The sequence below is a fragment of the Apaloderma vittatum genome, unplaced genomic scaffold (assembly GCF_000703405.1).
Source record: "Apaloderma vittatum isolate BGI_N311 unplaced genomic scaffold, ASM70340v1 Scaffold41247, whole genome shotgun sequence".
Taxonomy (NCBI): domain Eukaryota; kingdom Metazoa; phylum Chordata; class Aves; order Trogoniformes; family Trogonidae; genus Apaloderma; species Apaloderma vittatum.
In genome coordinates, this window is record NW_009726320.1 from 1 (window position 1) to 12,151 (window position 12,151).

At 46.4% G+C, this 12,151-nt stretch overlaps 1 protein-coding gene across 1 annotated transcript; it reads right to left on the reverse strand.

Annotated features, from left to right (window-relative positions):
• Nucleotides 1–11,294: 11,294 nt before the first annotated feature.
• On the reverse strand, nt 11,295–12,148 carry LOC104268919 (cytochrome c oxidase assembly protein COX19; the record flags this gene model as incomplete). Its single annotated transcript, XM_009873229.1, has 2 exons — nt 11,295–11,382; nt 12,093–12,148. Coding segments are annotated over 2 exons (144 nt in total), but the record flags the coding sequence as incomplete, so codon positions are not given.
• Between the last annotated feature and the right edge of the window lie 3 nt (nt 12,149–12,151).

Below are 12,151 nucleotides of genomic sequence, written 5' to 3' on the forward strand. Positions count from 1 at the left end.
TGGGGGGGTCTCGGGTGTCCCCAGCGCCCCCCACCCTCCACACACCCACACCCCAATGTGTCCTCCGCTTCCCCAGTTTAATTCGGGGTGACCGTCTTGGTTGAGGAGATGCTCTTGCCCGTGGGCTGGGGGGTGGCAGGGCAGCGGAAAGGAGGGGGGACCAGGGGTCTTCACCTCAGGGACCCAGCCTCACCGAATGGAGCCTCCTCACTGGAGCACCTTGGTGGGTTTACGAGCAGGGCTTCTGAGGCACCTTTTTACCGTTAGCACCGTTTGGGGGTACTCGTAAGTGCTTAACCGGTGCCACCTGTGCTTCAGAAAAGCTCGTCCTTCGCCACCGTGGCTCCAAGCACACATCACCAGCACCTTCCACACCTGCCTCTTGGAAGGACCATCCTCCAAGCACCTTCTAGCACTTCTCACACCTCTCCATAATGTCAAGGGAGTATTAGGGTAGAAAAGACCCCTGGGGCAGGGTCACAGCTTCCCCACATCCTCATGGCTGTACTGCTGGGACCAAGGGCTGCAGCTGCTCATGCATCTCGGGTCACCTACAGGGTAAGGCTCCAGTGAAGGTGACTCAGCTGGTGACGTGGGAAGCCTTTGTTGGCAAAGGAGGGGTTCAGGGCTGTGCCTCACAGACTGCTGCCCTAACCCTGGCTGAAACCTCGCTCTCAGGTATGGATCACAGGCACCTGTGACCCTGCTATAGCCTATCTGCAGCTCATACAGCTCCGTTTACAGAAACGCTTTTGGTTTTGCAAAGCAAGTCCCACATTCAAACTGTCCATCTCTGCTTCCTCCAATCTCCTCACAGAGCACCCTCTTGCAAAGCTCAGCTCACAACACTCATGCTCCCCACAGGGTTCAGGGTGGGCATGAGGAGGAGGGTGCCAGCAGCTCCTGGAAAACTTCCACAACCAGATCACCACCTTGGTCCAGCAAATGTACACAGATGTGAGTAGGTTCAAGGTAAAGCTTTGAGGGACAAAATAGCATACACCTTTATTATGAGCAGAATCATGGCTTGGTATGTTTACAAAGTGCTCCCCTCACCTGCAATACATTTTCCTAAATGACCTCCACATTTACTCTGTCAGATAAGAGACATGTAACCAAGCTGATTTTTGACTGATTTAAACTGATGTCAGACAGTTCCCTGCTGACTCCACACAGCGTTGCACCTCATGCTGGGGTTTGCTGGTTTTACACACATAGGCTGGTGATGTCTGGAAACTCGTTCCCATGCTAACCAAAGACATAATCCCACACACGGGCTTTTTGTGGAGAAGCTGAGCTGCTGCATCCAAACTCTTGCCTTCTTCAACCTCCGAGTCACTAATACTAATCTGGAGCAGAGCACTGACTTCCAACATCCACTGAGCAAAACCAGCTCCAGCACAGTATCTCAGCCCTAATCCACTCATGCTATATCCAAGATCCTCAATGTAAATGCTTACAGGATCAGAGCTTTACCTAAGTCCAAGTTAGGTTAGGTTTTCATTTGTGCTCTGGCTTTTCCAGAACATGCACTTGCTGAATTCTTCATGAGACACTCAAGATGCTGCACATCATCATGAACTTACTGAGGGCAGGGGCTGGGCGAGACATTCTATGATTCTAATGTCTCTGTTTAGCTTTCCATTAAGACTTATTGATTCTTTTAATTTTTTGTTCTCCTGGTTGCTAGGCAATCCCTCTCTCTTTTCCATGTGCTGGAAGCCAGGGCTGCAGACAGGAATTTATAACTCGTAATAAAATCAAATATAACAGAGTCTGTTGTCAATTATGAGAGAGGAGCATTTCCTAAAGAACAGGTGAAGCAAGACAAGAGGACCAGCCAGGGCCAATCCACAGCGATCCTCATCATTTAAATCCCATCACAGCTACTCCAGATTTGACACTGGGGAACAAACAACCAAAGTAGATGAAGGGGATGTGGAGAGAGAAGGAGAAAACTTGGAGCTGAATGAGCCAGAGTCAAAGATAAACTTTTGTTCAGTGGAAAATCAAAAGCTTGATTCAATCGTACATACATAAGGGTATCTCTGTAGATTTACTCCTGGTTTATCCAACTGTAGGGCAGGAGCTGACACCTCATCTGATCTTCTCCCCACATTTTGCCTGTGAGTACAACCTGTCAGATAATGCTTAATGAATTTGCTCCTACTCCTCTCAGAGTCTTTGGCCAAACTCTCTGGAGATGGGTTGTCGCTGTCAATCTATCACCTTCCTTTAGACGCTTTCTGTCTCCTCACTGCAGAGTGACTTAAGTCTGTCGTAAATTTATACACACATATATATAAACATGTATCTTTATGTGCAAAATACGTTTGTTTGTAAATATGCACACTTTTAACTCAGTCTTTTCTAAATTCCAAGGTTATTGCCTTAGAAACGGACATTATTAATGAGATCTCCGGAGGTGCCAAGCACAGCGGCAGGAAAAGCAGCCTCTGGAAACACCAGAGTGAGGTCAGGGCAAGGGATGCTCAGAAATTCCTGGAAACCTTTTCATCATCTTTGTGGTGATGCCCTGAAAACACACAGACCTAACTATACCTTTTCCTTGCTCTCACATATTAGTTCCTTTCAGCTCAATACTGCCTTGCTTTGTCAGGAAAGAGCTGTTTACACTGGTTTTTTTCAGGTAATTTTGCAACTCCAGCCCTGAGATGGCTAAATCAATGTCACAACCCAGCAAGTAAAAGAGTGTTACCTGCAGCCTTTTATGTGACCCAGGAGCATATTCACAACATAATGTGGGGAAGCATTACAAATCCTGTGTGAACAGCAAACCTTAACAAAAATATCAATAATTCATGCCACTGCATTCAAGCTGTTCTGTGGAGTAGTGGACACACCAGGCTGGATCCCTCAGGCTTCCTCAGCACCACAGGGATGGCAGCTTTGGCAGCTGGAGGTTTGTGTGAACAAGCCATGGCACTGGTCACCTGCACCCATGCCACAGCAGCTAGTTTCCGTTGCAGTATAATTTCCTGTTCAGATCAAAAGAAAAAAAAAAAGAAACAGAAATCCTAGAGATTTTTCTTTTTAAAAATTACATATCTTAGATTGCATATTTTATTTTCTAGGTTATCCAGTTAAGTCAAGAGTGGCTACAGCTGGGAGGGAGGAATGCCACAGAGCAGAGCTCAGACCAGGGCAATTAAACACTCTTGAACTGAAAAGCTGACGCTGATGCCAACTTTCTCTGATTTTGAGCAAATTGCTTTATGGTTTTTCTCTTGTAGAGAAGGCAAAAGCGCACTCACTGCATCTGCACAGTTAGGTGTTGGTCAATTTGAAGAGGGTGATGCAAGAGAAAATGATGCGAGGGTGCGGAAATAGCTGACTGAAGCCCCGTGTCTGCAGAGCTGCTCTGCACCTGCACTGGCTCTCAAGGCTGAAGAGGTGTTGTGCACCCCTAAAAGAACCTCGCTGCGGAGTAATTTGCAGATCATTGTTTCATGGCATTTGCATAGTGGCTTACTCTGTTGCAAAGCTCAGTGTTACCAGTGGGGAAAAAGGGCGGTCCATGACTCCCAAGATTTAATAGCCGTGCAGGTAATATTATGCACAGCAGACCACAGATATCCTCTGTAAGTGAGAAGAGATGGGGAAAACGAGGACGAGAAAGTGGTGCAGAGCCAAATCTCTCTGCAGAGAGGTTTTTTTAGGCTTCTGCAACACCCTGGAGGTGAGAACTGCTCTCTCACAGCCGCACCACCATGAAAAGGAAAGTAACTCGAACTACTTGTCTGAGTCGACCCATCATGAGTGCAGGACATCCTTTCTGTTTCCTCTCCCTCCATGCTCGTTGCAGGAATAAGCCAGTTTGAGAATCAATATGTTGTCTCAGAGGCTGCTTAGTGACTTTGAAGACATAGCTGGGAGCCAAGAGACATCCTAGAGGAGGCGGGTAATTGCTAGCTTGAGAACGTTGGATATTTGTATGGCTCCTCTACGGTACACAGGGAAGTCTCAGCACAAGAAAAAAAACCATGCTGCAGCAGCCCGGTTGTTGCAGTACCAAACCCATTTCGTATGATGTAAAAGATGATGTGGAGGGGAAAGTGGCTCCGTGGCAGCTACCAGCACCTGACTGGAGCCATGCTGGTTTCTACAGCCTGATGACAGGTTCTCTTCCACTCTCAGAGAAGACGAAATTGCACCAATGAAGTCAATAATTCACCTACACCAGTGTTAGACCGTCGCTTTTAGCATTATTCCTGATTTATACTAATTAAAAGACTTCGGGCTGAGTAAGATCCCTGTGGAGAAAGCCAACATATGTGTGAAGAGATTCATATATCAGAGTATCAGCTCCCCAAGAAAAGTCAAAGTGATTATTCAGAGCGGGTGATCATCAATTCAGTCTGAGTCAGAGACAGCAGCAGGACAGGTTCGACGCGCAAACCGCAGGGCAAGTGCTTATCCTGCAAACTGGTTTTGCTCAGTTTCAATAATTTGATCTCTTCCTGGCTCAAATGGCTCATCCTTCCAGGAACAGCTTGGAGACATTCAAGCAGGAGACTGGATTGTTCCACTGCAGAGTGGAGACTGAAGCAGCACAGCCAAGTGCTGCCTGGGAAGAGGCAGCTGCTCCTGCCAGTGACCCATTTGCCAAGAGGATGACGGAGACGCTATAGCCAGGACCATAGGATAGAGGGGCTGAAGCCCAGCACATCGTTTCTGGTCTGGAAGCCTCTGCAGCACAGCTCGAGCCCCTCAAAAGAAACCATTTTAAAAGGGCAGAGAGGAAAAGAGAAAACAGTGCAATTACAGGTCCCAGCAGTCAGTTTCCCATCACAGACTGCTGCCTTCAGCTGCCGGTCCAGCTCAGACAGCTGAGATCACATCACTTTCTGTAACATTGCTCATCTGTGATTTGAATAAATCATTAGAAGGAAACAAAGCTGTGGTTTTTCTCTAGAAAAAGATTAGAAATGATGGCCTGAAGGAAGCTGCCGAGCAGCTGGAGATGGTAATTGAGCCTCCCCCCAATTAACTTTGTCCACAGAAAGTTGAGGTCTGTGTCCTGCCCCTCCTCTGGCTGCTGATGGGATTGTTTGAATGTCACTACTTGCCTCCTAAAAGCTCCCATAACATCGAGATACAGAGCATGCTGCTCACTTATTTGTTTATTTCAATATGCTTTGCCAAAGAAAAATCAGCAAAGAATTAATTAACAGCAATTATTTCTAGCAACAACAGAGCAGCCCAGCTCCAGAAGCCATGAAAACAACATCATGAGACCCCTGTGGCTGAAAAGCCGTTACAAACAGGTGCAAAATCAACAATTTTATATCAGGCTATAAAAAGAGCCCAAGCCAGGTTGGGGAATGGCAGAACAGCCATTTCGATGGCTGAGTCTAAGCAGCTACCCAGGTGACTTTTGTGAAGGAGCTTTAATAAACAAACTAGTGCAGAAACACCAACCCAAGTCAAAGAACCAGCAGGACCAGGTTATTGCTGCAATAGAGGGTTTACTATACCCATCACTCTCTGTTATTAGTGCTGCTAAAGTGATTTACTGTCTAAGTCAGGCCAACCGATTAGAGCTGTGATCTAAAGTACTAGCCAGCTCCAGTTTCAGTGATAAACATCATCCCCCCTGCCTATAACTTGCTAAAATAAGCTGAAATAAAGCCATCAATCCCGACATCTCTCTGCTCAAATGAGTCTTCTAGCTGGCATCACCACACCTGCAAGTCTCTTGCTGTGTACACTGAAAGGATGGAGGTAGATGTTCCAGATACACTCTCATTTTTCACCCACATGGTTCTTTTTCAGCAGCCAGTGAACTCAGCGTTTCTGTCCCTTTGACCAGAACTCACATATCTCCTGTCACCAAAGCAACCTGGTTCCAGTTACCTCCCTGTGCTGCACATGCTGAGCATCCCTGTGCATGGAGGCCAGGATGCATCTCCTGCCACAGATATTCACCTGGTGGGTGGCCGTGGGCAGTCCCTCTTTTCTACTGGACCCTGCAGCACAGTTTGGGGAGGTGCGGACTAAACCAAAACCCACACTCCACTCACTTATACAACCCACACTGGTGTCTGTCCACACAGACTGTTGACACCTGATCTGTGGCACTGCCTGTGCTCTGCCCCACAGACACTGGTATGCAATTGGGCTGTGTGGACCCAGTACACATACACCTCTAGATTGGGCAGAAATTTGAATGCACATAGAGAAGGGGACAGACTTGTGCTGCCTTAGCAACCGCTCCAAGCATGCAAATGCACAGCAGAGATGTGGTAAACACCAGGCACACTCCGGAGCGTGTGCTCTCTACGGGTTATGTCACAACGATGAGTGGTGAGGACAAAGGGTTAAAGGCAGCCTGCTAAAGCCATGGGCTGAAGTCAGCACAGCCTAACGCCCACATCCACACTACACAGCAACGGCTGAAGGAGGCAACCCCAGCGATGAAAGCAGACGGCCTCATTACACCCCTGGGATTTCCTATTTGGTACTTGATGGGGATGTGAAGGCTCATTTATCAATGGGGGGGTTTTGCTCCTGCTTGGTTCAGCATGCTGAGCTACCAGCAATTTTCTCAGCACTGTTCTTATCCATAGCTTCTGTGCAATTCCTGAGTGGCAGTGGGAAACCATTTCCTATTCGGGTCTGCCTGCCCAAAAACTGGCTTTCTCAGCATGGTGAAATCCTTTTGACCGTCTAGCAAGCCACGCTACCATGGGGCTGTCAGAGCAATGCAGAGGGAAAAGCCCTCAGCAGACAGGCAGCAGACTGCTCCACTAAACAGGCTGCAGCACACAGCATCATGTCAAATCCTCAGGGCAGTCCTGGTGTCCCAGATTCTGTAGTACTGTCATTCTCCTGCCTTCTCCACTAAGGAGACATTCAGTGCTTCCAAACCATGCTGAAACCCAGAACGCAGTCTGATAACAGAGAAATGCAAACTGGGCAAACAGAACTGGCCCTGACTTCCTTGCAGAGCATCTCCTCCCATGCGACTGCCTTCCCACGTGCCAGCCTTGATTAGCAGCTTTGCAAGCAAGATCAGAACTGGGCGTGTGAGCTGGTTCTTGCTGAGCAGGGCTTGACAGCAGTGAGCAAATGAGAAATCCTCCAGAAATCAGAGCTGTCAATTCCCAGCAGGTTACCAAAATAGTCAAAAGACTCAGCTGCCCAAAGGAGCTGCAGAAGCAGCCCCCACTGCCTGCTTTTTCAAACCATCAAGGTGAAGTTAAAAGCCCGGCTCACTGATTTCTTCACCTCCATGCTCTCTTTTTGCAAGGCTACTTTTCACCACTGCTCCTATCTGAGTTTGCCATAATTCATAAGGACCTGAACAGAAAAAAAATCCACAACACTGGGTGGTTTAAGGCATTGCTCATTGCCAGGCAGCAGGACACACAACCAGATGGACCACAGCACCCCTCCCACATCAGTGGGAACCTACCTTACTCCGTGTGGGAGCTGGGAAAGACTGCTCATGCAGAGAGCTCCATGTCCCGCTGGAGGTGGGGAAGCGCAGGACAGTAAGGGCTAGGCTCAGCCCTCCAAATATGATGCACCAGAACGGTTTTACACACACAGAGATAACTGTGGCCTTTGTTGGGCTTTATGGTGAATGCCGGCTTGTCTGGGGTGTTTTCATTCAGCCAAGCCCATCAGGAATCAGCAAGCGTAAGATTGATGCAGCTGCTAATTCAAGTCTCAAAACCTCCTGGAATAATGAGAATAAAGAATACAGTAGTGTGAAACAGTCTGCAGAGTGCTACAGAGAGAGCACAAGCATCAGAATCTCTAGGAAGAGCCGTAAAACCCCATCACTGTATCATCATCAGTCTCAGGAAACAAGAAATGGATCAAGGTCTATCGAGTCCCCTGCATACACACATGGGACTTCTAGGTGACTTTCTATGAAGCTCCTATTTTGAGCTGTGATCAATTATGCATTTGAAGCCATATGGCACTTTCCTTCCAGAAGGAAGGCATTTTGTCTTGCAATCTGTAAGCTAGAAAATCTGCTGCATCCTGATAGAAATGCAGCAGTGCTAGCTATTCACAGAATCAGAATCATTAAGAGAAAAAAAAAAAGAGAACCAGAATAAGATTAATAAGACACTCAGTTTCCACTGAAATACCATGGAAGGGCAAATGGACCCTTGCACATGCCCTCCCAGTCTTCTGTTAATTAATCTGAGTTAGAGCTATGATTTTTATGGGCAAACTGATACAATATGCAACAGTCCCCATTTAGCAGAAGTATCTCTTCCAGAAGGGATCTCTTCCAGGCAGAGAAATAACCAAACTCCTCTCGGGTCACTGGTGATGCTACCAGAAATGACTGGACTCTTGCATACTAGCAGAAGCATCATTCTCTTCCCAGGAATCAAGGACGATAAATGTAGAAATATACTGCTCTCCAGTGGAACCAGGACACCCGAGGCACTTTTCAGAGCCTACAGCAACAAGTGATGCTACAGGCACTTTTTGTGCTGGGAGAAGGCTGCTCCTTCTCATATACCTCAGGTTTAGTTCCAGCAGCTTTGTGCAAATGGCATTGCCTCCCAGTGCTCTCCAGGCCTGCTTGGAGTGAGATAACAAGGGGGTGAAATTCAAAAGTTGCTCTAAGTGATCGAGGTCACGCCTGTTGTTAGCGTTGATTAGCCAGAACCTACAAAAGCAGCAGTAAGTGAAAGCTCTTTTGATTGCTGCCACAAAGGGCAATTAATCACCAAAGTCCAGCAATTCTGTGGTCTCCAAAGGAAACCGAGTAGGTAACTACTTGCTGTAAGCATAATGCCCAGCCACAAGGACTTCTGCAGCCTCGAGTCAGGCACAGCAAAGCAGGGAGAATGCTTTCAAAGAGGTCCGAGCGTGAAGGCCAGCTGGCTACAGCCCATTGCCTGCCTGTAGCTGTGCTCAACCCCCAACACTCACATCCCAGGTACTCCGCTTCCAGGCGGCAGACACAGCAACAATCCTTCCTTAGCATAGAGACATGGGCTCACTGGGCTCCTACAAAGGACTTTGGACCATGGCTTGCTTCCAGCACAAGCTCTCTTTGTACAGGCTTTTCTACAAAAGTACAGCCAGAGCTTTGGAAATATTTATTAAACTCCTTCTTCCTTGTTCTGCAGGTCACTGCAGTTATTTGGAGAGATACACCCAGAGCTCAAGGCCTCCCAGGAAGACATAATGAGGGTTGACTTACAGCAATGTTTTCTCTGTAAATAACTGCGGTGATCAAGGTTAAGCTCTTCGTGGTTGAATGAACTCTAACCCGAGCAAAGAAAGAGGGAATGCGTGGGCAAGGCTCTCCTCAGTGCCAGGCTGCTGATCTGGAGCCCTCCAGGGACTCCCTGGGACAGGATCACAAGCAGCAGCGTGCCTGGAGATACCGTGTGAAGGCAGCTTTGCTTAAGAAAATCTACAGGAAAGACACTTACAGCTCTCTTCCTTATCAATTACAGTGTTAACAGATTAAATCCTCAAAACAGATGACGTTTCCTCCTGTTTCGAGCCCTCCCTTCCACACCTGTACAATTACCTCCAGGCTGGCAGTTCGTACATCAATCCCAGCCCAACCTCCTTTCGCAACTCCTTGCGCCTCTCCAGCTCCCAGGGTCTGTCAGCAGGTGGTGCCTCCCAGCTGCGACGGTGCCAGCAGCTCAGCTTGACACAGCCCAGCACACTCATGAAGATGAAGATAACTTCGCTCTTGCAGGACTCACCTCCCTCCCTGCGCCACGCGCAGCAGAGCAGCTCATCAACTCCAAACAGCTCCATAAAGAAACGGGCACCCCTGACAAATCGCCTCCCCTGCAGCACACAGCTCAGCTCAGCATTTACAGAATACAGATTTTATTCCCAGCTTGCTGTCAGGCTTCTGGAGAGGTTCCTCCTTGGTACGGGATCAGGAACGGGAGCTATGAACTTACAGCCTTCCTGTGGCTTATATGCCACTGTCGGTTTAAAGGAGCATATAGGTTTATACGGAAAGGCTTTAATTAATGATCTGTATGCTGGCGGGAATAAATTGAAAAACATGCACCGAACTCATGAAGTAGTGTTTGGCCAAATGACAGCGCGGAGGAACACCCAAGAGATGGAACAACCAGTGGTAACGGCCCAGATTCCTCCACTACCACTGGTGGGTTCTTTCAAACCTACCAGGGATTCACTTCACCTTGTAATATTCAGGGAGCACAGAAGCATGAAATTTCATTTCTTCCTTCTGAAGATGCTGGAGATTATTTTAATAATTCTTACTTGGTATCAATGAAAGAAAGCTCTTGTTCAGTGGTTTAATATAAAGTCTTTTAATATCTGTTTCAGCAATAAAATCTCTGCTTTCTTTTCTATAAACGTACTAATCTCACCAGAAGATACAATTTAAACAGCAGAATGAAGTAGAACAAAAATATGCAGCAGCGAGCAAACATTCTTTTCAAACAGGAACCTGCTCGGAACTGTGCGCAGCCTGTTCAATCAGATTAGACCCAAGCAACAATTTAAATCCCAGCTCCAACCATCAATATGAAGAGCAGAAAATGTTATTTTACCCATTCTTGGAACTGTGTGAACAAATGCACAGTGAAGAGAAGAAGAAGCAAGAGTAATAGCAGACAGCAGGGAAGGTGAGGTATATCAGAGGACAACAAATAAAGGAGAAAGTGCAGGAGAACTGCCTTGGCAAAAACTGTGGGTATCACTACCTGCAGGCCCTGGCACTCGAGCTTGCCGTTTGAGAGCCAGAAACACTCTCCCAACAAAGGTGAAGGTTAAAAGACAGAAAAATATCCCATCCCAACAGCCAAGTGTTTTCTACAGCACAGTGAGATCACCACACAGATGGAGACTAACACCAGTATTCAATAAAAAGCAATTCGTAAGTACCACAACAGCTTTATTTCCACCTGACAAGTAACTGCTTTAAGCATATTAGTAATGCCCACGTTAGATTAATCTGTAGTTCAAGATCTACACAAGAAACGTGGGGTTTTTTGTCTTTTTGAAGTAAGATCTTAGAGAAGCACAGAGAACACATCAGGCAATAACTGTTTTCTCCAGGTTCTTACGGATCTTTAAAAGTAGACTAAAGAAATTAAAAGTTAATAAATACTTGAGGAAAGTAGAGAAAGGAAGTACTTAAGCTCATTTCAAAAATTCTCATTTTACAAAAATTAAACTTTGAAAAAAGGTTCCTTCAGGAAACACTTCTTATTCCAATATAAACAGACAGTACAATATGTACTACATTAAGAGTTACGCTTTCCATACACGAGGAGTAAAGTTGTCTGTCTTCATTACAACTTCTCAGGTTTTGCTTCTGGTTTCTCATCTATCAGGTCTTTAAATCCCAATTTTTCCAGCGGTTCGTTAGCCATAAGCTGCCTAAGTTAAAAACAACAAAACACAAAACATTTTGCAGAACACAGTCTATAACCAAGAGAATTATTATTTCATCTAGTATTAGTCCTCTAAAGAAATTGAAGATGACCATAAGCAGTGACTGCTGTTTGGCAAAGCCTCAGAAACTTCAGTTCTGCAAAAGCAACATTCAGGAATACTTTTTTTTTTTAATAACATCAGTCTTCCAATTAAATGTGTTGTTTCCTGCTAATAGATACTCAATAATTTTTTTTCAGAAACTGATCTGATAGCTAAAGATATAACTATGAAAATATATAATGAGAATTAGAGATGACCTGACCTAGTTTTCTTTGATTAGAAGACTGCATAAGAGCTTCCTAAAATTCTACCCGTGCCATTTACCAGATTTTTAAGTGACTGTGGTTTAGAACAGCATTTGTGGTGCTGTATAGCTTACTGTATAATTTTCAAAAGGTTTTTGATTTGCAGCCTTTCTCGCCACCAGCCTGTGCACAGCATCCTGGTGTCCCTTTAAGTGACTTAATAACACTCTTCTTGCAGTTCCCAACGGGCTCCCCGACTCAGCACTGAGCAGAGAGCACTGCAAAGGGACGCAACAAGAGAAACCTCACTAGAAAACCAACCCCCAACGCCTTTTTCGCTGGGACTGAGGAGTAAATTAACTTGTGGCTACAGCTAAAAAAAACAGTTTCCCCGGGGGGCGCCCTTGCCTCTCCATGCGGCACTCCAGGTAGGCCATGGCGGGCTGCCGGCAGGCGCTGCTCTCGTA